This window comes from Apteryx mantelli, chromosome 10, assembly GCF_036417845.1.
Source record: "Apteryx mantelli isolate bAptMan1 chromosome 10, bAptMan1.hap1, whole genome shotgun sequence".
NCBI lineage: Eukaryota > Metazoa > Chordata > Aves > Apterygiformes > Apterygidae > Apteryx > Apteryx mantelli.
In genome coordinates, this window is record NC_089987.1 from 22,898,447 (window position 1) to 22,923,936 (window position 25,490).

The window sequence follows — 25,490 nt, forward strand, 5'->3', positions numbered from 1 at the left end:
GAAGGTGCCGGCGTGACATCCGGCAAGTCCATGAGCTCGGAGCACTCCCGGCATGCCCAGGGCACCTGAGCTAAGAGCGGGGGCTCCAGGTCACTTAAGAGACTCCACCTAGGGCTTTCGCTGGCAGTGCTGAGTTCAGTTGGTGCTGGCTGGGGTACGCAGTGCCCCTGCTCAGACAAGGGACATGCCTGCTCCACGTGGTCCCTCCTCTCAGCTTACCACCCTCCCTGGCTGGATCTGTGCAAGAGGTCTGGTTCCCCAAGCTATCGCTGTGCTTCAGGCCATGCATGCCCAGACGCATCTGTCCCCTCAGATAAGAGGGTGCTGGGGAGGATCTCCATCCCATTTCACCTCTGTCCCCACACACTGGTGCCCACCTTGCTCTTACATCAACCCTACCTAATTCTCTTTCCAGCCTGCTGGGAACGAACGATTGGAGAACTGCACTGAGCAGAAGAAAGCCACCCAGGACCTCTAGCGGCCAGCGTGCCGGTGGAGCCCCACCATGGTTAGAAACCAGGGCACACATCAGGCTGAGGGTGCTGGGCTATTCATCTTGCTGGGAGGCTGCCTGCTTTGTGACTTGAATGCAGCCTCATTCTGTAGCAGTGTGCAACGAGGTTTCTCCAAGGCATTAGGAGGCCTGAATTTATTTTATTTTTCTCCCTCTCCCTCCAAACCTTTTAAATGCAACTGGGGGAGGGGAAGAAACCACGGGAAGGCAGCCCCGGAGCCAAGAACGGAGAGCAGAGAGGCTGGCTGGGCCCCAGACAAACACAGCGTGAAAAGTAAACTTGTGTTCCCCCCCTCCGCCAGCTTTAAAGACAGAGAGAAAACAAAACAAAACAAAAAACCCCAACCATTAATCTTCCCACACTAATTTAACTGGACTTCTTTTCAGGTCTCCAGCACCCGGAAGACAGACAACAGCAATTTCTGTCCTCTGATCCTTCCGAGACCTTTTTACGGCCACCAGATTTCAGCCTTCAGCTGAGATGGGAAAGGCAGAGGTGAGCAAAGGCAGGGCACCCAAGGCGTTCTCCTCTCCCCCATAGGGACCTGCTCCTCAGACTTCTGCAACATTTGCTTAAGTCAGCCTGGGGGAAAAGAGGGCCTTTTTCCCTGCTGAGGGCCAATTCTTCCAGAACACATGCAAAAACGCACGCTAACACATCTTCACGCTGTCAGTTAAAACAGCAGGCAGCACGGGAGACAGCACCAGTCATACAGCCACAACCACCCGAAACCAACCTGAAAGCTCCCCCATCCTTCCTCCTGCGTCTGCAAATCCCCAATTTGCACCCGCGCCTGGGAGCAGGGCGTGCAAGCGCCAGGCCTAAAGCGTGCTACGCAGTGGGAGTGAGAGCGTTTTGTCCCCGGGAAGGTTGTGACCACCGCTGGCCTGGGGCAAACCAAGCGGTCCCCAAGGGAACACATAACACTCTGCCGAGTTGTCACATCTCAGAGCAGCTCTTTAAATGTGTTTAATTAGTGTATGGGGAGCTTAACACACCACCTGATGCCAGACGCTGCACGGGATGCCAAAGAGGTTGTTTTTTCAGCTTCTCCGTAAGGGAAACACCAGCCCGTTACAGTGCAAGGAAGGAAAGGATGCACAGGCAAGGAGGGAGGAAAGCCAAGTGCAATGATGGTTCGACAGCGTGACAGACCCAGCAAGCAGGATGGGGCTGGAGGGAGCCCGAGCTTGCCCGGTGTGCTGCGCTGCTCTGCGAGCGACGCTGCGGGGGCTGAATGCCTGCCAAGCCTCACCAGTCAGCAACACCTTAAAATTCAGCACCAGCTGCAAGTCCCAGAAGTTATGACAAGCAACGGGTTTGCTTTCATTTGCTACCCTATCTCCTGTCCAGCACCTCACTCTAGACCCCAGGGAGCCCCTCCAAGAGGCAGCTTTCTGCAGACAGTGAGGCTAGAACTGGACTGAGCAAAGGCTGAGCACAGTATGTGACCCACGTACATGCTACACCAGCCCCATGAGGGCCTCGGCTTCTTAGCCAGCCAGAAAGCAAATGCTTGCAGGTCCCTTGTGTGAGCAAGGAACATCTACAGCTTCTCTCTCTGCTCTATGCCTCCAACTGGGAGTCAGCAGAAGAGCCCACTTAGTCACCTCTTATCCCAGGGCACACAGACATCCTAAATCCAAGCTCACCAAACCCCATGTCCCATATCTTCATCCTACCTTGAGCAAGCTCTCTGGTGCAGGGATTGCCTACCATTATTTGTACAGCATCTAGCACAGCTCTTTCCCTCACAGCCACATTGAGACACACCGGCATTGCACCACGCATCTCGGAAAGCTACAAGCACCTCCTGGAAATTGCCTCGAGTCTAGACTGCCAGCGTACATATTCCAAACAACCTGTGGTAGGTATAAACTGCATATACTGCAGCCCTTATTTTTCAATCAATAGCAATGTAATTACAGTCTTAATCTGGTGCTGAGCCAAGAAGCGTCCTGCAGATCCTGATTCCCCCAAGAAACTTCTTAGCCCTGCATGAAGAGGTGCACAGATTATCTTTCTAACCATGCCCCTGCATTTTCCTTGAATCCCTATGGTATGGAGAAAGTATCACTCCACCCTGCTGCATCAGTCAGAAAATTCTCTGCTAAGGGGCTGCTTGCAAGTATGCAAACTTGGACTGAACGTATTATCCATGATCCAACCTAAATTGCATACCTCTCTCTATGCCCCACCATTAAAGGCAAAAGAACCCTAAGTGTAACTTCCCTCTTGAAAACAGATAACCTCCCAACTTCAGTATCTAGCAGCTATGAGTCTCTCTCTCCAGGGAAGCTTTAGCACCAAAAAAATTAGAACAAAACCCAAACACATGCAAGTCGGAGTAAAAAGATGAACTTCACATCCATTTCTTGTCCAGTTAGCAAAGCTGCATGCAGCTGAACCAGAGCGCAGCTCTGGCAGCGTTCAGCACCCGGCCTGAGGGGAGATACCGTACTACAGCTGCTGAATGAATCACGAGCTCGCATCAGCTGCAGCAAGATGCAAGCTCACCTCCCCCTTGCACAGGCAGGAAATTATCCCACCTCAGAACAAAGTGAGCCCGCGCACACGTTGTCCGTCCCAGCAGCCGAGTTAACCAGCCCCATCTGCTAATTGCCACGGAGTCAGCCACTTTCTGGCTGTGCGTTCTCACTCCCACACACCAGCCTACAGGTTTTGTTTGGGACAGGATCCCGGCACATTGTCACCAAAAGCACTTTAGGTGCCCCAGCAATAAATAAAGCTGCACCCAAGCCCCGAACAAAAGAGCAAGGAAGTGAACTGCAGGTCATGTTAAGTTCCCCCATGTTCTCTTCACACAGGCTTTATTTTATGCTCCCTGCTTTGCATGGGGCCACAATATTTCGGCAGTGGCAAATTAAAGGCTGAGAGATGGAGCACAATGGACCTAAAACCAACAGAGCAAAACTAAAAACCAAACCAAACTAAGACGGCTATTCACGTTGGCACAATCTTTTGTTCCGCTTCATTGTACTGGGAATCAGAGGCGCAATGGGAGAAGTTTGCCAGGATTTAGTGTGACAGCAAAGCTCAGAGAACAGGCCAGAAATCAGGTCTTTGCAGCAGCAAGTCATGTAGGAAGGGCGGTATGGTAGAGATGTTAAAAGTGAAGGAGAGATACGGATATCGATACAGCACCATACAGAAAAAAAGCTGACGCCGCATCAAAATGTCAAATAGCTGGGATTCCTCCTCCCCTCTTAATTTAATACTGGCAACCTGAGAGAGGGACAAAATGTTTCAGCCTGTCACAGAGACGTTGGCTTGAGTACACGCAAGTCATGCACACGTTCAAGTTCATCACTACCTTCACAGCAAGAACGTGTAGTCTGGTGGACGTGAACTAGCCACGCTAAACACGACACGCAACAACTCCCACTTGGTTGCACTGCCCTGCCTCAAATACTGCCATTGGTTCCCAGCTCCAGCTCCTCTTTAACAAGTTTCCAACTCCAATAAAGATCAGAGATGGCTGAAAGCCTGTGATGGCAGTGAAGACTGATGTGGTGAGAACTGACACAGCCAGGCAGGTAACTGCAGGATTTCCTGGCCCAAGAGATCAGCATTGCTGGCACACCTCTCTCGGCTCCCTGTCTGACCAGGAAAAGGCACGTGTTGCCACTTGCTCCTTTTTGACACCACAGTTGTTCTTTGGTGTCCCCTTTCCTCCGTCCTGCTCTCCAATTGACCAGCTCACGTGACAGAGGAGAGACTGGCATTTGTAGTATTTCCTATGCTCAAAGCTATCTCAGCATTTGCCTTCGCATCAGATTTCTGCCAATGGGGAATAAAACACCACTGTGGTGTTTTGGACACTTAACTTGTCCAAAACCGCAGCAGGTGCCTGTGGCAGGACAGCATCTACTTCTGCCCAGGTTCAGATAACCCCTCTCAGTGAAAAGGTACCCACTTTCCGTTGTTTTAACGGTGCCAGGAGCACACTTAGGAAGGACGGTCTAGGATATACAGTTACAAACAGCAAGCTAAGAAATCATTTCTTGCTGTATTCGGAGCCACTGCATAAAGGCAGGTAGGTTTTCAGATGAGCAGAGCTTAGAGGAAGCCAGGAGTCTATCCTGCCTCACATCAGACACCAACTCCACCTTCAGTGCGTCATTCCTGCATGAGTCAGACAAAAGTCCCAGCACAGCTTCCAACCCACGGCAAGATTGATGGGAGCAGATAAGAAAAAAGGAACATGTTCAACTGTAGGGAAACAACCCCATTTTGGAGCTGGAGAAAGAGAAACAAAGCAAACCAAGAAAATCAAAAATGCCATTGTTGTAAGTTTTTCCTCAGAAATCCCCGCACTGCCTGCTGTCATCTGGACATAGTATCTGGGAGCCAGCTGGGGGAAGTACCAAGTGAACTGAATAGCTATATTAGGAACTACCTTTGCGATAGGAGCTTACAGAGGCAGATAACCTGAAGAGCAGCACTTCCTTTAAGCAGTGCCCATCAGCAGCAGTGCATTTAACCTGAGACACGTCTTCCCAAAGGGCATTTGGGTTTTGACAGTAAAAATCCTCCCTTTCCCTTTTCCTAGCATCTCCTTTTCAAGCTCTCACAAGCAGGTGTCAGGGCTGCAAGATTTACACAGTACTACTGATGGAAGGAACAGCTTGTGCAGAAAAATACATTTCCACCAGAATTCTGTTAGTCTTGGATTTGCAGGAAAGTTTTTAACCACATCAAATTTTAACCAGTGTTTTTAAAGACTGCCTTCAAAACCAGACCTCAAACATATGCAGAAATGCAGAAAAGGGCATCTCCCTGCCAAGGAAGTATGTGTTGAACCTGTGTGAGGTGACGCAGTGCAGCAGTATAAGATCTTAGAGCTATGAATTTTGTATCCTGACTATTGTCCGCTGCTTCTACACATCAAAGGGAATTGCTTGCTTCAGCTTCACTCCAACTTTTCTGTGCTGCACTGAATTTCTGAATCTTAACTAGATCTCTTGACCATTTCTTTACTGGCACTAGAGAACTGGGTAAGAAGAGGAACAACAGAGAAGGCAGAGATGACTCAGTACGCCACAGATGTCTCATGAGATACTGGCCCCTGTTCAGCATGGTGGAGGTGGTGCAACACCTTGTGCTACTCAAACATTAAAAACATGCATGACAACTTAAAGGGCATGGACCCAGCTCCATCCAGCGCAAGTCTCTCCTTGTTTTGGGCCAGACTATTTGTGGCAAGCGCACAGAGAGACTCGGAGCAGCTCAGGAAAAACAGCCTAAAAATAAGGCACCCAAGCATGGCCTTTCAGGCTGACACCAAACCCTGATTAATACAGACTCTCCAAAGCCAGATTCTCCTTTGGTGACAAGCTGGTGAAAGATAACTGCTCCAAGACAGCTTGAGGGTGCATCAGGAGAGTGACAGCTAGCCTCCAAACTGTGGAGGAGGGTCAGGGACTCTGCAAATACCTCAAGAGGATGTTCAGCCTTGCTGGAGAGAACATGGAGCCAAGTTCCCTAGGGGAGGGCAGCGTAACAGGATGAAGGCATAGCAAAAAAGCTCAAGGTGTGTGTACACCCTATGCTGCAGCACACAACACATGGAGCATAACCTGGAAGAGGGATGGATTGCTACCATTGAGAACCGACAATCTCAGGACTGCAGACAAACCCCCTGCACTAATCTGGCAATCCCCAGTCCATTAGCTAAGAGCTCCTGGGATCTCAATCTGCTCCAGAACAACCAGAGCATGCATACAAATACTGTGAAGTTTCCGAGAACAGGGAATAACCCAAGGCAGAACTATCATGGTTTACAGAGCACCCCACATCCCCAGTTCTAATAGGCATGGACATTTCAGGTTAGCTTTCTCAGTTTGTCCTCATCACTACCAAAAATGCTTACCCCCGAAACCCTATTATTTTGGTCATTTCTATTTCCTCTATAGAGTAGCAAATCTGACTGGGAGCCAGCTGAGTCGTGATGTTTAATGGATTGACTTGTCTATGGATTTCCTTAAAAAAAAAAAGATTTAAATAAATAGAAGACAGGATTAAATAAATCAGCTTAAAATTACTTTTGAGCCATTCCCAGTTATGTCACATGGAGGAAATGCATCACCAGGGTTCTTTCTTCACTGTTTTTTTCAAATATTAATAACCAGTGTAATTGCAACATGACTCATTGCAATCTCCTGCCAAGCTGGAGAGACTATCTGCAAGATGCAGGCTTTCTAGAGCATTGCTAAGGCAGATGTGTGCTTGGGGACTCTTTCGGAAATGTTTGCATTGTAAGCAGCAGGGTATGGAAAGTGGCCAGGCAGTCACTTGCCTTTGCAAGTGCAAGTCATTCCCTTGCTATTACTTACTCCCCTCCCTCCTCTCTCAACAATCCCCTTACGCATGGGATTTATTGTGGGTTAGGGTACTATGCCCTGAGCATGCAATCCAAAGCAGATATTGCATGATTTTTAATCCACCAGGAAGGTCTGGCCTGAGAGAGTGTCAAGGACCATCTGCAGGTCTGTGCAATATGTATTTAAATGCAGGCCAGCTGATGCTAGAAGTGCTACCAGCATCTGGGCCAACTGTGTGTCAAAACTGCCAGTATTCTGCCCAAACACTAGAAATACTCTAGAATGTGATGGGGAGGGGGAGAAAAAGAGAATGAGTTTGAAAAGGATGGAATGGGAGAAAAGGGGTGAGAAGGAAAGAAAAGGAAACAAAAGAGCCACAGCATCTCAGGAAGGGGAGCATCCTGAGAGATGAGAAGCACCACACTAGGAACACCAAGGCAAGCACCAGGAAGCAAACCAGGGAGCCCAGAAAGCTGAGCCACAGCAAGGGGCCAGAAGCTGGGCCCTCACTCATCACTAAATGATTATTTTTGCTCACTTCTGAGCTGAGTGGTTGCTAGCCAACCTGATGTCACTGCAAATCTAACAAAGAGATGGCAAACAGCTAGCCAGGAAACTAACTCCTAAAGCACGGGTCCACAACAGGCTTGGGCCCATGGATTGAGATTTATTCTTAGCTTTAAGAACTTCAAAATGGACCACAAGAGTTAAAATCCCATCTCATTCTCCCCAAGGGGAGTTCATAAAGGGGTGAGAATCAAGTGTATTCCCCATTGCCCCCAGGAGCCAGCATCTGAACCCAGCGCCCGAATCTCAGTGCTTCCCCTCTTCAAGGGGTACCATCCGTTTGTCTGATTGTGCTGGCAGTGGGTCCCCATGAGTAAGGAGGCAGCAAGCTGGCTCACCTGCCCGCTTTGTACAGGTCTACCTGCAGAGAAGGTCCACCCGTAAAGCGCAATCTGTTGGGTAAATGTAAGCCCCAGACACTCATGTGACAAGTTCTCCTTAGCTCTGCTCCAAACCTCAGCATACGGGGCCAACACAACAACTGTGCTAGCCAAGCTCTCCCCTCACGCTGCTGTTCACACCAGTCAGGCCCAGCATGGTTGCTCAGAGGATGTCTCAAAGGCATGTTGACACAGACTATGAGGTAGCGTCTGATTTCTGAGTCAAAGGACACTGAAAGGGGCTAAAGAAAAAAGCGTAACCCAGAGCCTGAATCACGTGGGTCTGAGTAACGCCTTGGGCATCACGACTCACACTGCACGCAAGCACTGCCTCTTCTGTCAAACCGGAGGAGGGGCACATGTTCTGCCAGGGGGTAGCTCAGCAGCAGCGAGTCTCTGGCGAAACGTAAGCGGAGATAAGGCTCTTTGGCATTTACTACAGCTCCAGTCAGGCAAAGCTGACACTGTGCCCCTCAAGTGGTGGGGTCTGCTTAACTACCTCACATGAAAAGCAGCATTCAGCTCTCAGAATTTTGTCTCTACTCTGATTTTAGCAGGAAACGCTTTCCTGCCCTGATCTCAAACTGTCACAAGGACATCCTAATTCCCACACTCACCAAGAAGCTGACCAAGAATCAGCCATGCACCTGGCACCATGGAAAAGACACCAGCTCTGGGACTTGAATCCCAGCCATAGCTGTTTTCCCAGAACAGGCTGTGGCAAAAATCAACTGTTATTAGTAGGCATTTAGGGAAGAGCCCTCAAAGGAGGAAGGCTTACGCAGGCAGAAGGTCCAACACATGCTTGTCTAACTGAGAAAGGAGGACTTGCAGCTGGGTATGAGTGCAGCCTGTTATCTGTGGGCTCAGGGAGGCCAAGCTGCATTGGGTCATGGTTAGTTCAGCCAAGAGGTCTAAATTCCCCGGTGCCAACACTGGCCAACCTCCAGGAAAGCCCTAGGTTCAACCCAACTGTACCAGACAAAGCTGATCCAGAGTTTGGATGGATATGGAGGTGGCAAGCTCCCAGGAGGACTTCTGTAGTACTCACCTCATCTGACTCATCTGAGAGAGTCCGTAGCAAAATGGGGAAGAGGCTGTCGGTGTGTCGGAACATCTAGAACCAGAAAGATAAATGGCATCAGTCACACAGGCCAGATCACCACATGCCAAGGACCCTCTTGTACCATGGGAGGCTGCTGAAAGCTTCATCAACGTTTTCCATCTTACCTGGAGAGCTCTTCTCTCTTAAGCTAGCTAGGTATCTAGCAGCATCTGCTAAGAAAGCCTTCACAGAAAAGGCATGTAGACATTTGGTTACGATGCTACCAAGATAATTACAGCCAATTCAAAGGCAAAATTTTTAGCCTAGGATACAATGTCACTTCTTTCCCCTGCCCAGAAGAGATTCACAGTGATTCCCTTTCTAATAGCTTGCCTTGGGCCACATACAGGAACTTAGGCTGTTTGGGGTCCATCTGAAGACAGATCTGCTTTTGGAGCAGCACAGCACAGCTGTACCAGTTACATGTTGGATCACCAGAGCGATAACCACAAAGGCCCATGACCGAGAGTCACTAAGGCTGATGACTGCCATGAGGATCAAGAGCCATCACTGGAGCCAGGCATCCAACTCTTTCCCTGTACAGCTATGCCAGAGCTATATCCCACTGACTGACTTCAACCTCGGGGCTTATTGCCAAGCCCCCACACTCCAGCATTTTATTTCTAATCCTCCAACAATGCTGTGCTATTCCAGCAGTGGGTGCTCCATGGTAATTCAATATGGCTCTTCACCTTCCAGTAGCACCTCCAGGTGTTCCAGACCCAGGTCCCACTGGAGCAAAGACCAAAGGCTGAGTCTGGATACCCCTTTCCAACACAAATATGCTGGGAGGTGTAGCTCAGTCCCATGAGGAAGCAACAGGTTCACATGCCAAGCCCCAGACTTACCTTACGAGGAGTCTTGATGTACAAGTGATAGAGCCACTTCAGGACTGCAATTCTAGTCATCATCCCAATAGACGTGTCATGAAGGTGGCAATCCAACACCTGAACTATTCCATCCAGGTTGAGGGTCACCGGGATCCTCTCGGAGCTGCACAGAAAGGAGGGGGAACTAAGAAAAGAGAGTTGCAACACACAGATGGCTACAGTAAATAGCTCTGGCCTGGCTGCCCTGGCTTTCCAATTCCTCCTACTGTACAGCCTCACCCGTGTTTGGTCTGCTGCTCCTTACTGCTACCTTTCATGAGTCTTTACATCTTTCTAATATCTGCTCTGGGCCAAAGGGAAGGATATGAACAGTAAAATGCCCTAGGTCAAAAGAGCATAGGTTTGCCCATATGATATAAGTAGTTTCTGACTAGAATTACAAGAATGGGAAACACAGTGAGAGATAAGGCAGCACACCAAAACCAACAAGAATTAAGAAGAAAAATTAAGGTCCAAAAAATGCATTCAGAATCCAAGTTAAGCTAATCAGTTCAAACATCTCCAGAGAACGTCTCCACCTCAAACTTCATCTCATGAAGACACCCAAACAGGCGAGAGCATTCAGTCTCCACTAATCCCAGCAGACTCCCACCAAGGGTTGCAGACGGTGCCCTGGTTGGCAGTGGTTTTGGGGCTATAACTCTTGGCTACAAGGCTGCTTTGAGAATGTCATCTTGTTTCCCAAAAGCCACTGCCAAGATGAATGATGAGGACAACCTTTGGTCATCAGCTGGGGACAAAAGTAACAACTCCTTTAGTTCACCAGGATATTACTTTCTTTATAATGCTGATGGAACTGCAGACCCTTAGGTCACACTGTGCTGAAAAACTTTCCGTTTTTCCCCCCAAACAGTTGGGACCTGTTAACCAACAGCTGTTGTTTACTATGCACAGGAGACCCCAAAGCAGGAGAGGTCACGTTACACTATTCTTTATCCAGCTTCTGATCCTGAAGTCTACTGCACAGCGTCTGCAACGCCTCCTACCCCTGCGACCCACATCCCTGGGCCTTTTCGCAAGGGTGCTACGAAAGCCCTTGCTACCTAGGAGGTGGGAAGGGCTTGTTGCACAGGACCAGCTGGCCTCAATGAAAACCCAGTTATGAGAAGATGGCTGAAACAGACCTCCAAGAGATAGCTGCATTGAAGAGCAAGGGCTAAGTCCCTTCTGTCCTACCCAAGCTAACAAATTCTTCAAAGCTGGGCTGAACTTTTGCAGACATTCTAGTGTGCGCAGAACTCCTCTGCATCTTGTTTGATAAGAAATCCTAACGGGCAAATTTCTCATGGTATAATTTGCAAGTAGAACTGCTGCTTAATAGGATTTGATCTTCCCCAGGACACATGTTACAAGGGCAAGATGAGGAGGCCCTGTCCCCTAATAGCTCTGCATATAGCAGGCTCCTTGATCTATATCACGTAACAGACGTTTGAGCCTTCAAATTGCATTTTCAGTTTGAATGAGTTTAGCTTTGATGTTGCAAACAACAGCCAAGGGCCAAATAATCAAATGCGCAGAATCAAGGGGAAGGAGGGATGTGTTCTGGCCATTTAGGAAGTTTCCTCTTGGAGGTCTCAATACAACCAGAGTAAGGGGAGTTTGGGAGAGGGGTTCTCTAAGGGAGCAGCATCACAGGCAGCTTGGCCAGTCTGAACTGGTATTTCTGAACCTGCTGAAAAGAGCAGTCCTGCACTTCTCCCCCTTGCCCCAGCTCTGTATTCCTGCTCCCTCCCTTGTCCTGGTGCTAGTGTCCATGGAGCCACGTGGAAAGTTCAATTGCGAAGCTGATCTCACAAAGCCATTTTTGGTAAGGCTAGTTTTCCTGCAGAATCAGCTTCCTTCTACAGCAGCACAGCCTGTTATCCACCTGATACGAGTGAGAAGCTCCTGATTGAAGAGGAGTACAAATCCTTGACCTGATTACATCTCTACACCAAAATATGCATTGCCTGTGCATGATAGAAAAGCCCCAGGATAACAAGGGAAACGTGCCCAGTATTTTCAGAGGAAAGAGGCTGGAAAGGATGGTGCAGAGGAGGAGAGTGTGGGTTAAGGGGCTGGCTGATTTTGAGGTGCCCTCAACACCACCGCATGTATCAGCTCTGTGCTGCTCTAAGGCACGCAGCGTGGATGGGGGGAGCAGAGGCGCTGTTTGCAGCACATTTTGGTGTGCCACAGTTAAAGGAGGAAACTGTACTTCTGTCAACACAGAAACAACAACAAGCCATTTCCAGGCCTGCTTGTGCAGAAGGCTTTCAGCTCATCCAAAACCATTTCCTAGTGATATGGCACACACAAAGGGGAGCGTCGTGGGCAGAGACGGAGAGGCTCAAGTCAGAATCCACCTGCCCAGGAAGCCATGGCAGACCCTAAGAGGTGGCTCTGCCGTCACTGAGGCTCTGCCGGGGCCAGCCAGCCCCGAGCAGCACGGCACAACGACGCGCAAGGCTAAAACCCAACATCACACACCCGCAGCCCTGCGGTTCCTCTGGGCTCGCCTGCTGCCAGAAGGGATCGCAGCTGGGCAAAACTCCATGGACAGCCTTCGTCGGCTATCTGCTCCCCCCATCTGCCAGGAGAAACCTTCAGGGGGGCTGTGGGCAAAGGAGAAGCCTATTTAGTCAGACCTGAAGACAAGGTCAGTTGAACATCTGAATTTGGGCTAAGGATTGCTCTGTCCAGCAAGACTTTACTTCCAGCAGGCCTCTGCCAGTCCTCCCCACAAGCCCCTGGCACGCTTCCAGTGACCATGCTCCTCCACTGGCTGGCTCGGAGATGGAAGGGCACTGGATTTACGTGGGCCACCGCCACTCCACGGAGGAGGATGCCAGTCAAATACAGTAAGCGCTGCTGTGGCTCTGAAGCAGGCTCCACAGCTTGCTTGTGCATCCCTGTTCTTAATCCGCAGCCAGCCTGAAGCGGGAGCTTAAGAAGAACAGTAATGGCATTGCTTTAACACAATCCTCTCGGCTTGTCACACAGGCTCCCAGCATCAACATCTGTGGCAGGGCAGATGTCAGATGCAATTGCTTCCATCTAACCCACCACCCTAGTTTCTGTTCTGCTGCTTCAGAGGACTAATGCAGCCCTGGCACCTCCTCCAGGGTTAGCGTGTTACAGTAAGTACATGTCCGCTGGTGAATTTAGCAAGGGTGAGCTGCACCAGGCTCTCACCTCTGGATCGTGGTGCCTTCTCTTCAGTCTGTGTGGTGGTAGGGTAACCTCCCAGCATGTCCCCTGATCTCAGGAAGCATCCTCCAGCAATGGGAACGGAGCTCACTTTCCAAGCGCATTCAATTCCTCCACTGCTCCTCCACTTCTGGACAAGGCTTAACACTTTCAAACAAACCACTAGTGTTACGCTGCCCTCCCCCTGCAACACTGCACAGCAACATTTTTCACTCCATTTCCCTTACCAATTCGTTTTCTCAGTCCTTCACTTTATTCAAGCACTTGTGCCATCTCGCTCTCCAGTGGTTGTTTTTTCTCTGCCAACATCTGAGCTGTCATCTCCCTCCTGGCCTGCTGCCCTGCCCAGCTGCTTTCCTGACCCCATCTGGAGGTTAAGCCCCAGGCCAGGCCCTAGCCTTTAAGCAGGCCCAGCAAGCTGACTTGCCAAGGATGGAAATATCCAGGTCCTTTCATTGTGGTCCAAGTCACAAGGGCATATCCCCTAAGAGCTGGCAGCTGTGCTTCCGAACCGGCTTGAGCCAGTGGCCGGGAGGTAAATAGCGGCTCTCTGCTATCGGTCCCACAAGCTGTCACCCTCTGACACTCCGTCATTCTCATTTCAGTGCTCTTGGCTTCTTTCTGCTTACTGCAAATTCTAGCCTCCAAGTACTGGAAGTGCTCATAACATGAGCATTAGCTGCCCTCCCAGTAAGCTATGAGGCTCAAGGGCAGGTTGAGGCAGAGGCACCCAGTCCAAAGAGATCACGTGGTAAATCAAGACAGCGGCTGGGGGCGATGTGCCCACGGTCCCCTGGCTGGGGATGGGCAGAGCCAGAGTCCAGCTCACCACTCCCTGCTCAATGCCTCATCCACTCGACTGGCAGCCGGAGGTTGTTAACTCTTCAGGGCAAAGAAGGAAACCCCTCTCTTCAGTCCAGGCTGGACAGGAGGAATGGGTGGAGTCTCCCCAAGAAGCTACATGGGACCCAAAAGCTGCAGCAAGGCCTTGAGGCTTGTGTTGCCTTGGGAAGCAGATGCTGCTGGAGCCAGAGAACAGGCCTCCAAGGCAGGCGTGGTATGAGAGCTCAGAACGAGCCACCGCACTGCCTTCTGCCAACCATCCCCACCATGCTCTTGAGCAGCCGGCCACATTCATACCCTCCACCCCTCTTGCACCTACTCAAGCACAGTGTGTTTGCCACCTTGATCCTATGTTCAAAGAGCTCCTGCAAGCTGCTACGGCATGGGCCCCTCGCTCACCTGGAGACAGTCAGCTTGCTGGCTGCATCCCCAAGGCATGTAGGGCTCTGGCCATCAGGCTTCAGCGACTTTCAGCAGCAATTTTAGATTGTACTGAGCCGTAAATACCATAACTAAGAAGTCTCATCTAAGCACAGCCATGGACAGTTCTGCCACGTGGCAGCAATTTGCCCTCTCCACAGAGCAACACGCAGCAAGAATGACATCTGGCCGTACTAGAGAAGACGGTGTTCCCAATTGCTGGGGAGACAGCCCACAATGCTTGTTCTCATAGCTTGCATACGGGGCACGTGCATTTCAAACCTCCCAGAAGCTGTCAGTCCAGCCCAAGGGGCACATCAGATCACAAGCTGCTGAGCTGGGATCTGAAGCAATGTCTCAAGGTCACCAGGCCTGCCTGGGCAGGCAACATGGCCCCAGCTGCAGGGCTGGGGAACAGCACAAGTCAAGAAGACAAGATACAACACCACACGCTTGCCAGCCAGCACACACAGCAAGCTTACAGAGCGCAGTCCCTGGATGATTCAAACTGTGTTACCCCAGACTGGGGAAGCAAAAAGCCATCCACCCATGGAGCACACTCCTCTGAGACCTTATAACAGCATGACTAGACAAGTCATTCGGGACAAAGACTGCCGGACCTCTGAATTAGAGCCTTGTACTTCACTGCCTACCCAGACCTAGGGTAACAGGCTATGCCGCCTGAGACCTGCTTTGTTCAACACATCGCTCTGCGTGTCCACGTATCCCTGAACATCATCCAAAATGAGAAGTCTTCCTTGAATCAGTAAGAACCATAAAGGCTGTTCTGGAGGCCTCCTGTGCCTTATTTAGCTTGGTGTAGGATGTTGGTCCCAGCACCCTTGTTTAACTTCTCTGTATCTAACCCAGGCCACACCAGCAACCCTTCTGAATGCTTGCCAGACATGCCTGCCTGTCGGCTCAGCAGCCTGGCTGGAAAGTGGTCTCAAACTGATCAAATCTTGACCTCTTGAAACACTATGTTTTAGGCTATTCTAATTGCAACAGTTTCCAGCCATTTTGGTCCAGAGATTCAGGACAGACATCTGTATCTGCTCTTTTAGGACTTCAGACAGAAGGAAGGAATCAGAATTCTGCTCCAGCAGCCATATTTTGACCTCCCCTTCCTCTTCTGGGCTCAGATAACGCTGGACCAACAGCGTTAGTTAGGCTATGGAAAGGCTCCAGTTTTTTTCTGAAACACAGTTCTGGTCCACCTAGATCAAACTACAGTTTCTGCAGAAGCCAAGAGCAGGAATCCAAACCTGTTGGGGCAGCTCTCTAAGCCCCTCCAATCCTCCTTGCACAGCCAGGCTCTCCTGGGAGCCAATTTCTGTCTCAGCAGAAAGACAGTCCCAATTTTCTAGAGAATGCCACCAGGAAGCTCCCTCCAAGGGAAGCTGGCAATTACTGCAGAAGCATTTTGGATCACAAACAACGTGTTTTTGGGGGGGGGTCACTTTGTTGCCATAGGAACATGCCCAACATCCATCTATCAAGCCATTCAGACCTAGTCATTTTCTACATTCTTGGAAAGCATCTTTAGATGCTTGGACATAACGCTATACAGTTTTCTTCTCTTCTGCTCCTGAACTAGGTACTCTTCCTTTCACTATTGCTTCAGTGTTATCTTCCTACAGATGACTGCATGGGGAGGGCAGGAGAAGGGGGCGTGAGAGTTAGACATCTGGCATTGGGCCACGCTTCATCACTTGCTCTTGAGAGGAGACCGGGGGAAGAAGGGGGAACTAGCAAAAATGCAAGCAAGGAGTGACTTCATCTGAAAAGGCAGCTGCAACTTCCTCAGTTTGTAGACTTTCCAGCTTTTAAAAGGAACAAAACTGTTTCCTGCAGTCCTGCCTTGACACCCAGCGGGCATTCAGCATACAGGCCGCTTCCCAGCACCCGGGTGTCAGTTATGGCTACAACTGGCTGCAGGTGCCAACTCTCTTCATCCTTCAGCTCAAGGTCCAGGCCAGGCAGCCTGACCCTGCAAAGTGACAGCACTGCCACGCGCCTGGCTCCTGTGGGGCACATCAGCAAGCACAGCATCGCATGAACACAACCATCCTGTTCTAGCTCTTGAGTTAACTGTGCACTGCTGTAAATGCATGTCCCAAATTACTGAGCCCTCCCAGAGTCAGAAGCCAAGGGGAACATGAACTTGTGGGACCACTGGAGATCTCCTCCAGGTTTCTGCTCCTGCAGCACTAGGGGTGCAGTTCAGCTTAGCACTAGCCCTCACATGTTCACGTTCCAGGAGTGGCCAGACCTCTCCAGTCGGCTGACTCCCTGCTTCCTTGGAGCCAGGAGCAGAGGAAGAAAGCAGGCCCACTGCAAATGAATGCTCCATTTCAGACGCCCACCAAACCTGGGCCAAAACCAAACTGTGGCTGCCTTTGCCAACAGCTTAGTAGCAGAGCACAGCCCCAGGAGCCCCTCTAGGAATTGAAGCCACCTGGGAGAGGTTCCTCAGTTACCAATTTGGAGGGCCATTTCAGCAAGTATTTGAGGAAACTCCTGGCTCCAGGAACTGCCCGAGGTTTGATATCAGTCCTGTCCATACTGAAACCCAAGTTCTTAAGAAGCAATGTTCCTGCAAACCAGAAACCCTAATTTTCAGATCCTGAGCTACAACAGCAGAGAGTTAGGGAAGCACCAAGGTGGGAGCAATATCTGAGCCAGAGGCAAGAGACAGAGCACCAGGCAGATACCCAGGAGTCCTGCTGGCACTTAAAGCCCCCACAATCCTGTGCTAATCCCCCACAACCGGTGCACCAGGGAAATTCTTCCAAGCCTCCACCTTGGGCCAGCAGAGAGCTTACACAGGATGGGGAAATGGGTTTCATGACAGGTAAACCCCATGAAAAAAACCTCCTTCGTGTCTCCTGTTTAAAAGGGCTTAGGAGAGCTCATATACAAGTCTCCTTGCAAAACTAGCTCCCTCATCTTCACTCAGCTGAGGCAGATCCCTGCTCTCCTGTCTGTACTGCTTTGCAGTGAGCTCGCACCATTGTGCAGTCAACACATTAACACATGCACACCAGTCACCAGGGATGGGAGACCTCCTTCCAGAAGCCAAGGATACTCACACTGCAAAGGCAGTCACCAAGCATGGGATATAAGGGACAAAAGCCTCCCTCAGGCATCTTGTTAAGTTTAGAGATGGGAGGAGACCTCTATGGTGGCCTTGCCTGCTGTCACTGGTGTTTTTCCCTGATGCTTGGGGATCCAGAAGAATGCTTCAGCTTGGGCAGCCGTTCTTCTCCTGGCTCTGCAGTGACACTGCGACCAAATCACTTCAGTTCTCTCTGCTTCTGTCCCCCTTTGGCCTTCACTCTCTCTTTCCCCCAGGTGCAAGCTCTCCAGGACAGAGACTCAGTTAACACAAGAAGGAGAGGGTCCATTCATGTCCTCTTGATTTACTGCCTCTCCTTTTCTCTCCCTTTCAAATTTCAACCTTATGCACACCCACTTATGTACCTGCTAAACTTTAAGGGCTGAGTCTTCACAGAGCATGGTGGGAGGCTGGCAAGCACCGCAAAGAACAGGGCCAGAACTCAGTGATCACAATAAAACTGAGGAAATCATTTAACAGTCATAAAATGAAATCTAGAAAAATAAAAGATCTGTACTTTTGAAGGAGGAAAAAAATTAAGCGGACCAGTAAGAACATGGAGTAGCTGGGTAGGCAGCAGAAAGGCAAAAAAGGAACAGAAGGGTACAGTGAATCAAATCTGAAAAGCTGACATTGTTGCAGGAAGGCAAACATTGCTCTGGGATGCGTTAGGAGCCATACTGTGTGTATGACCTCCTGGTGAGGATGCAGCTGGAGTAATGCATCTTACTTTGGGCACCACAGCAAAGAATACATATATATATCAGAGCACAATAAAGTTTTGAAAACCATGAACTATGAGGAAAAGAACTGCAGGCAGCAAGGGAAAGGAAAGATGGTTACAAGAACAGATGGATTTGTCACCAAATCCCCTACAGCTGGATGGGAAGAAGTATATTTGCAGGAGAGATGATTTAGATGAGATATAGGGAGAGATCGTGCTGGGTGCGGAGTTGTTCTCTGCAGACGTGGGTCTGAATAATGCCACATGCCTGGCAGGGGGACAGGTTGGCAGCAGGTACTGCCAAGACACCTCTTCTCTCAAGCAACTGGAGTTGGACTGCACTCAGCTCAGGTGCGTCCAAACTCTTGACCTACAGCACCATGCTGTGGTAGGCTGCCAGGACTGCACTGCTGCTCAGAGAGGTTTGCGGCAGCAAGGAGTGGGGAATAACACTAGCTACACTCTTTTCCCAGCCTCAAATGGTTGATGTACTCATCTGCATCTTTGGCCGAGAGGCCAGACTAGCGCACAGCCATTCCTCTACTTCAGAGCCCTGTGGTTCCCTGCAAGGGAAGGAGGTAACCAAGTTCTTCCTATTCTGGCCAAACTAGAAGAGCCATACTTGAGATAACGGTCCACCTTCTCCCCACCTTCACCCTTTCTATTAGCTGGAATGTCTGACCAGGGGACCTGAGGACAGGAGAGGGTGCAGCGCCCTGAATGCACAAGACACCCACTGCCTCACCAGACCTGCCCCAGGGAGGAATTCCTCAATTTACCATAGAACTGAGACATTTTGGTGCAAACACATTAGAAAAACCTCAGGGAGAACCAGCCAATCTCTAGAGCATCCCCAGTCATTTATCCCACTTTGACCCATGAGACTCCACTGCTTTCCAGCCCAGACCATGCTTCCCCCACAGCTTTGTCAGTATCTGTCAGCTGTGGTCTGTGCCCCAAGAAGTCTTCCCTTGTTCTCAAGCCACTTTGAAGCAGTGAATAGACTCTACCTGGTGATTGTGAAGACACTGGTGTTGCTGATGTTGGAGTCACTAGAGGCATCCAGAGATCCTGGGGGAAGACAAAAAAGGAGACAGTTAGTGGGATGCAGGGAAGGCAGAGAGCAGCAGGGACTTGTGCAAAGACAGCATCAGCCATCATCAGAGGGTCCAGGCCCCCTGAAGATCCCTTCTCTCTTATTTACACTCCTCCTCGAGCTCTTCTCCACTGCTAGAACTAGGCACTGGAGAAAGCTGGTACCTGGTCCCGCTCACCAGGCAAAGCACAAGCTGCAGAGCTTCAGACCTGCACCCCATGGAAACTGGGCCTCTCCCTCCACAGTTGAAGGAGGAACCTACAGTTTACAGAGCTGGGAACCTTGTGATACATTGCTCAAATCAAGACACACATCCTTCTGACAGTTTCAACCCTTCTCAAAGAAGGAGCACAGAACTGCAGAGCTGCCTTCCATAGTCCTTTAGTGGCTACAAGACACTACAAAAGCACAGCAATGGCTGACTCCAAACCAGGACATCTCCACCTGGCCATCTCTGCTGGCAGCATGACTCTACATGGAAGCCAAGCAACAGCTCTTCCAACCTCTGCTTCGCACTAGACAGAGGTCTCTGAAGAGCTACCTTGGACCAAGTCCATAGCTCAGCTGAGCACCACCAAAGCTGTTCCAGCTTTAAAGACACCAGAAATCTGTCAGCAAGGGGTTGCTGGGATTTTCAGAGAGCTCTAGTTCCTAGTTGTGCAGTAGTGTACAGGACTGCTAAGCCAGTCAAGAAGCCTGTGCTGGCCACCATCAGCAACTGGGTCTTATAAGCATAGTGACAAAGCGTGACAAGATTAACTTGACTCTTTATGCCCCCTTGTGCCAACTGACTCTACTACACAGAGTGAAACTGCCACATCAGCAGAAAGATGGAGAAGAGATGAGATTTTCAGCTGTTAAAGTATCAAAGGTTTATTTGATCCTGCATGCTTCAAGGTGCAGTATCATCTACCCAAAGGAGAATAACTCTGCAGTATTAAAGCAATTAAACTTTGTGTTGGAATTTTTATTACAAAAGCCGTTCTCCCAATGCCTGCAATAGAATTTAACAAAAGGAGGTCTTTTCAGGACAATTAGGGAATTAAAAACGACTCACGGCTGCAATATGGCATTAATTTTCCCCTCCATCCCTTCAAAAAAACTAAGCTCTTGCATTGGCCGGGAATCGAACCCGGGCCTCCCGCGTGGCAGGCGAGAATTCTACCACTGAACCACCAATGCTGCGCTGAGAGTTCTCCCCACGCCAGCTGCTCTGCTCAGACGGGGCGCACACGCTGACACCGAGGTGGCTGGTTACAGCCTGCGTGGGCACACGCAGCCCCGGGCACCCCCTCCTTAGACCTGGCTGCCAGTTTACAAGAAAACCTTTCAGCCATTTAATTTGCCCCTGCTTGCTGCTTCTCACGAAAGGATTTTTCAAAAGCCATTTGCAGATGTGTTCCAGAGAAGCACTGGCCTGAACAAGCAGAGACACTGCAAAGGAAACTCCAGAAGAATAAAACAGGTTGGCCAGTGTGATTTAAATGTTACATGTATTTCATATGCTTGGGTAACACAGATGTGCCAGAAGCAGCATGCTACCATTTACTCATCCCGAAACAACAGCATCTGTCAAAGGGATGCTGGAATGCTGAAGCTGCTGCTGCCTCCAGGCGTCAGTCCACCAGGACCCTCTCAGTTTAGTTTCTTTTCATTTGAATACTCTTCCACTCCTCCCGTTGAGCTGGTCACCTTTTGCCTCTTCTGTTCTGCTAAAGCCTTTTGGAAATTTCAGGAGGACTGGGCGATACCTGCATGCAGGTCTTAGGAACATCATGAATTTGGAAAAGACCAAAAAGAAAAAAATCTTCTTCCTTCTGTTCTCCACCTCTCTGCAACACACACTTCCTATGTGCATCTGACCAGCTCTGACACTCTCCCAGGGCTGACGCATCTATCTGAGCTCTCCTTTGGTTGAGACTAGCTGCTCTCAAGCCAGCCGTTGCAGGACAGATGGGCTATTCTCTCCCTCTGTGCATTGGCTGTTACGTAGAAAGACCCTAAACATCTAACCATAAATTATTTTGGGGGGGTTGATTTAATGGCTAAGTCAAAGTGAAGTGTGGTGAAGAGCTGGGGGTGCTCACCAGAGAACGCAGCACTATAATACCACTTGGACTCCAGGCTGGATCAGCAACCCTGCTAGGCAGAAAGTCAGCACCAAACACGTTTCTGTCTCAATAGCAGATCATCTGTACAATAGGACTCCAAAGCTCAAAGCAAGTACAGTGGCCCCATGTGTCCGAGCTGCCCCAGGGAACCAAATCAACTCAAGGACTTCTCTTCCTTCCTCCCTTCCCTTGGCCCTCACCACACACCTCAGATGGCCCAGGCAAGCAGGGACTCACCACCAGAGACTGCCTCCGGCTTGGAGAGGGATTCCTCCGACGCGGGCTCTGCTGGCAGGGTCATTGACTGCTTTGCCTCATCCATGTCATCATCCTCTGGAATGACCAGCTTCATCAGACTCTGGTTGCACACGTTCGCCACCTCTTTGATATCTGAAGAGAGGCAGTGTAAGGAACATGCAGTCCTGCATATGGCTTGGTACCATATCTGGCCAGCCATGGAGAAGCCATTGCAACAAAACCAGGGCTGTCCCAGCCCAATTACTGCAACTCCCCTCAAGTCCAAGGGACAGTGGGGCTTTTAGCACCTAGGAGGGAAGACTCCTCCTGCTCCAGCAGTGCAGCTGCCCTTCTGCCTCTGTGTGTCACAAGGACAGGAGTCAGGGGCTTCCCTGCTGGTTGTGTAGCAGGAATGAGACGTGCTGCTGTTTGTAGGCTCAGATGTTAGAGCTTGTCCAATCCACACTGGAACAGCAGCTCAGAGTTACAAGGATACTTTTCTTGCGGTCATCATAAGAGAGGCATGGCAGGACAGCGGTCAGGATCCCCGAGGAGTAAGGCAACATCACCCGGCCGGCCAGCTGGATGAACTCCCTCATCCAGCACATAGCTGTCAGCTGGATCAGATCATCTGGAAGACACAGGCCAAGCAGATGTGAGGGAAAGGATAGCACTGCAAGCTATGCAAACTCAACATGGTAAGTACCATGTGAAACCAGAGGGCTGACTGGACTTTAGCAGCACTCTAAGCAAAGGGGCTCTTTTCCATCTCCCCTCCAGTCCCAGAGAAGCTAGACAAAACTTGAAGCCGCAGCGAGAGTAAGAGATTAAATGCAATCATTAGGTTTCAGAGTTAACCCAGTTCAATCCTTGAGAGCATTTTCCTCATTTATAAGTATTCTGTCATGCTCCCCATAGCATAAGGATATTTGCTCTGTCACCACTGTAACAGTTGTGTGTTTGGGTCAAGCATCACTCCTCACTCTTACAGCTGGGGGTTTATTCACCTCCTCAAGTCCTGACAAAGGGAGCATTTCACTATTGGACAGTCAAGGGTTATAAGGACCATTTTTAGGCTTAAGCAGCATGAATTCATTGGACACCAGTCTGAACAGGAGCAAGCAGCCTTGGTCTGAAATAAGTGATCCCACAGGAAACTCACTCCCATTCAACAAAGTTCAAGGAGCAATTTGAGCTCAATCAGCACAGCTCAGGACAAGACCTTTATCAGAAAATACCTGCACGTCAATCTGCAGCCCTAATCCTCCACCGCTGTCTACACAGCAGACTTGCAGCAGCCACAGTGCAGCATTAACACAAAGTGTCAGGCACACCATGCTTAACTGTCCCACAGATGCACCTGGTACCATCACAGGTTCTTTTTCAAAGCAAGCCTCTAAGGAGATCTTTCCAGATGTCCTGGGTATTTGCAGATCCCATCCAGAGCTAGATGTTTTACTTTTAGGCACCATGGCATCAGCGAACTTAAGAGGATGCCAGTTCTGTATTTGAGATGCTGGGGATCAACAGTGCAAGAGCAGCAGTGTTGACCTTGGGACAGCTGCAGGAACAGCTCCAGAACATCGAGAAGGCAGATTTCCTACCAGAGAGCTGCTTGCCCCACCTCTCAGCAGAGTTTGTAAGCACAATGTCAAAGAGTCCTTTGTTTAGTAAAGATAGGAGGAACCTGGTGGGACAGAGGCGTTTGCTGCATCAGCAGAATTCCTGCAGGCAAAAAGCAGTGCTATGCAGCCTCGACAAACCAACAGCTGGATCCAAGCAGCCTCTGCTAAAGTGTTACCATCCACCAGTCATAATCACGATTCTCTTCCCCTCAAACATACTGCGTACCTACACATGACAGGAATTACCAGAGCCCCGAAGGAAAGCTCCTTCTCACTGAAAAGCACTTCTTGTGATGCAGGACCCTGCAGAGGTCCAGCCACAAGCACGTCGACCTTAGAACAACACAGCGAATATTGGGATCTCCAGTGTCTTCTTCAGACACAAGGAAACTGCAAGTTAACAGCCCGTTAGACAAGTCTGGGCCTGAATCTACAGTTGGCTCCACCGCCACAGAGACAGAAGCTACAGCTCTCTGATAGCTTGGCTGCTGCATACTCACCAGAGGCCTGGCAGTGGATCACTAGGATATTGGCCATTTCTGCAAACTTCACGCTGGAGGGGTTCTTCTTGATCTCCTTGAGGAACTCTCCGAGAGCTACCTCACACCTGAAAAGAGGCAAAACAGCCGGTTAGCATTCCTCTACTATGAAAGAGGTTGCAGAGACCAGCCTCCTATGTGCATACGAAGACAGGGCACTGGTGACCCATGACACGTATACATTCATTCTGCTGGAGAGGCTGGTGCTGCCCCTTCTTCCCCAGGCCCAGATCCTCACTGGAGAATGAAGCTTGTATCTGCACCTCAGTGCAATGCCCATCATTTTTGCTTTATTTTCACTGTGAAGGGGGTTTAGGTCAAGACACTGCTCTCGGGCTGGGAGCAGTGGTACACACTCCTCTGCCACCCCAGTTAGGGAATGCGGCCTCTACACAGGGCCAGGGCCAGGAAGAGTGAGGCAGATGGAGTGTCATCGTCCCCCTTTTGTCACAGCTCTCGAGTTACACAATAAGCTCACTCTGCCCAAAGCAGAGACCACAGATCCCACATGTGCACCAACAGCAAATGCAAGCCTTACCCAGATGCTAGCTGAGGGACAGATTTTGGAGCAAGGGCAAGAAATGGGTTAACTTTGCGCTACAGACCCCGGTGTATCCGCTCCATTTTTGGTTCATCCCATGCACACAACAGCAAGGGCAGAGGCAACGACTGCCAGGAGGCCCCTGCACTTTCCCACAACTCCCCAAAAGCACACACATGCTCTCTTGAGAACGAGTGCGTGTGTTTGGGGTGGAGGGCACAGAGGAGAACAGAGCAGAGGTGGTGGTGGGGAACCGACAATCCCCGCTTTCAGCACTGCAGAACATGTTCCTAGACACGTGCGCACTGGAAAACAAAGAAGCAGGGAGGATTCAGTAGGGCCTGGCAGCAGCATAGACCTAACCCAATCTCTCCACTTATGCCCTGCAAAACAGGTCCAGTTACTCTGTCCCAGTGCACGGAGCCAAGGTGCTCTGATCTCACTGAGAACGCCCAGCCATTCCTGCGTTTCAAAACGCCTCCGAGTTTGGAAACCCAGCAATGGATCTGAACAGCAAGCTTGCAATTCTTGCTTCTCCTTTGCCACACCCAGGAGACTCTGATTTGGTACTGTGCCTCACGGAGAGAGGCCCTTGTGCTCCAGGCCTGTTCACTGACTTGCCAGAGCTCATGTCCCACCCTAGAAGGGCACAGCAGCCTCTACAGCTCAGATACTGTGGGCAAGGGCTGGGAAAGTAGTGGGTGAACAGAGCCAAAACAGCCAGTTTGTGCCACAGCACCAGCAGACCATGACATGCCTCTGGCCACTCCAGCCAAAACAACCTGGGGAAGGGAGGCCCTTGACAAGGACACTTTGATCCACCAACCAAGCCAGCTTGATTGCTCTGCCTCCCACCGCACGTGGTTTTGCTACAGAGTTATAAACATGAATTGCAAACAAATGAAGAAAGTGACTGACAGACAGCACTGCATCAGCCTGCGGCAGGGAAGCACATGCTAGCTCCAGAGCAAAATATAGACCTTGCACCTGACCTATCTCTGTACTCACATTTTCCGTATCTCTTTGCTGTTGTCTCCCAGGATCTGGAAGAGCCCATCGAGGATTTCTGGCAGGTAATCCAAGAGGTTAATGTCAGGCACAGACTCTAAGACGAGGATCTAACTCAGGGAAGGAATAAAGAATAGGATGGGTGAGTTTCAAAGGAGCTAACTAACAACGCTAGCACAAATCTGGCACAGTACTGAGGAAAAGTGAGGCATTCAAAGTTGAGCTACAGGAGGAAAGA

The 25,490-nt window shown here is 50.1% G+C and overlaps 1 protein-coding gene and 1 non-coding gene across 2 annotated transcripts in view; both read right to left on the reverse strand.

Annotated features, from left to right (window-relative positions):
* VAC14 (VAC14 component of PIKFYVE complex) overlaps window positions 1–25,490 on the reverse strand; it is a 107,461-nt gene that overhangs the window by 70,248 nt on the left and 11,723 nt on the right. Inside the window, exons 6-12 of the mRNA XM_067302708.1 lie at window positions 25,253–25,362; window positions 23,665–23,771; window positions 22,036–22,170; window positions 21,540–21,692; window positions 19,106–19,166; window positions 9,760–9,904; window positions 8,858–8,923 (exon numbers count right to left, since the gene is read on the reverse strand). Coding sequence (XP_067158809.1) covers window positions 8,858–8,923; window positions 9,760–9,904; window positions 19,106–19,166; window positions 21,540–21,692; window positions 22,036–22,170; window positions 23,665–23,771; window positions 25,253–25,362 — 777 coding nt within the window. The remainder of the gene's footprint in view (window positions 1–8,857; window positions 8,924–9,759; window positions 9,905–19,105; window positions 19,167–21,539; window positions 21,693–22,035; window positions 22,171–23,664; window positions 23,772–25,252; window positions 25,363–25,490) is intronic.
* Window positions 20,303–20,373, reverse strand: TRNAG-GCC (transfer RNA glycine (anticodon GCC)). The gene has a single exon. It is a non-coding gene; the product is annotated as a tRNA-Gly (tRNA).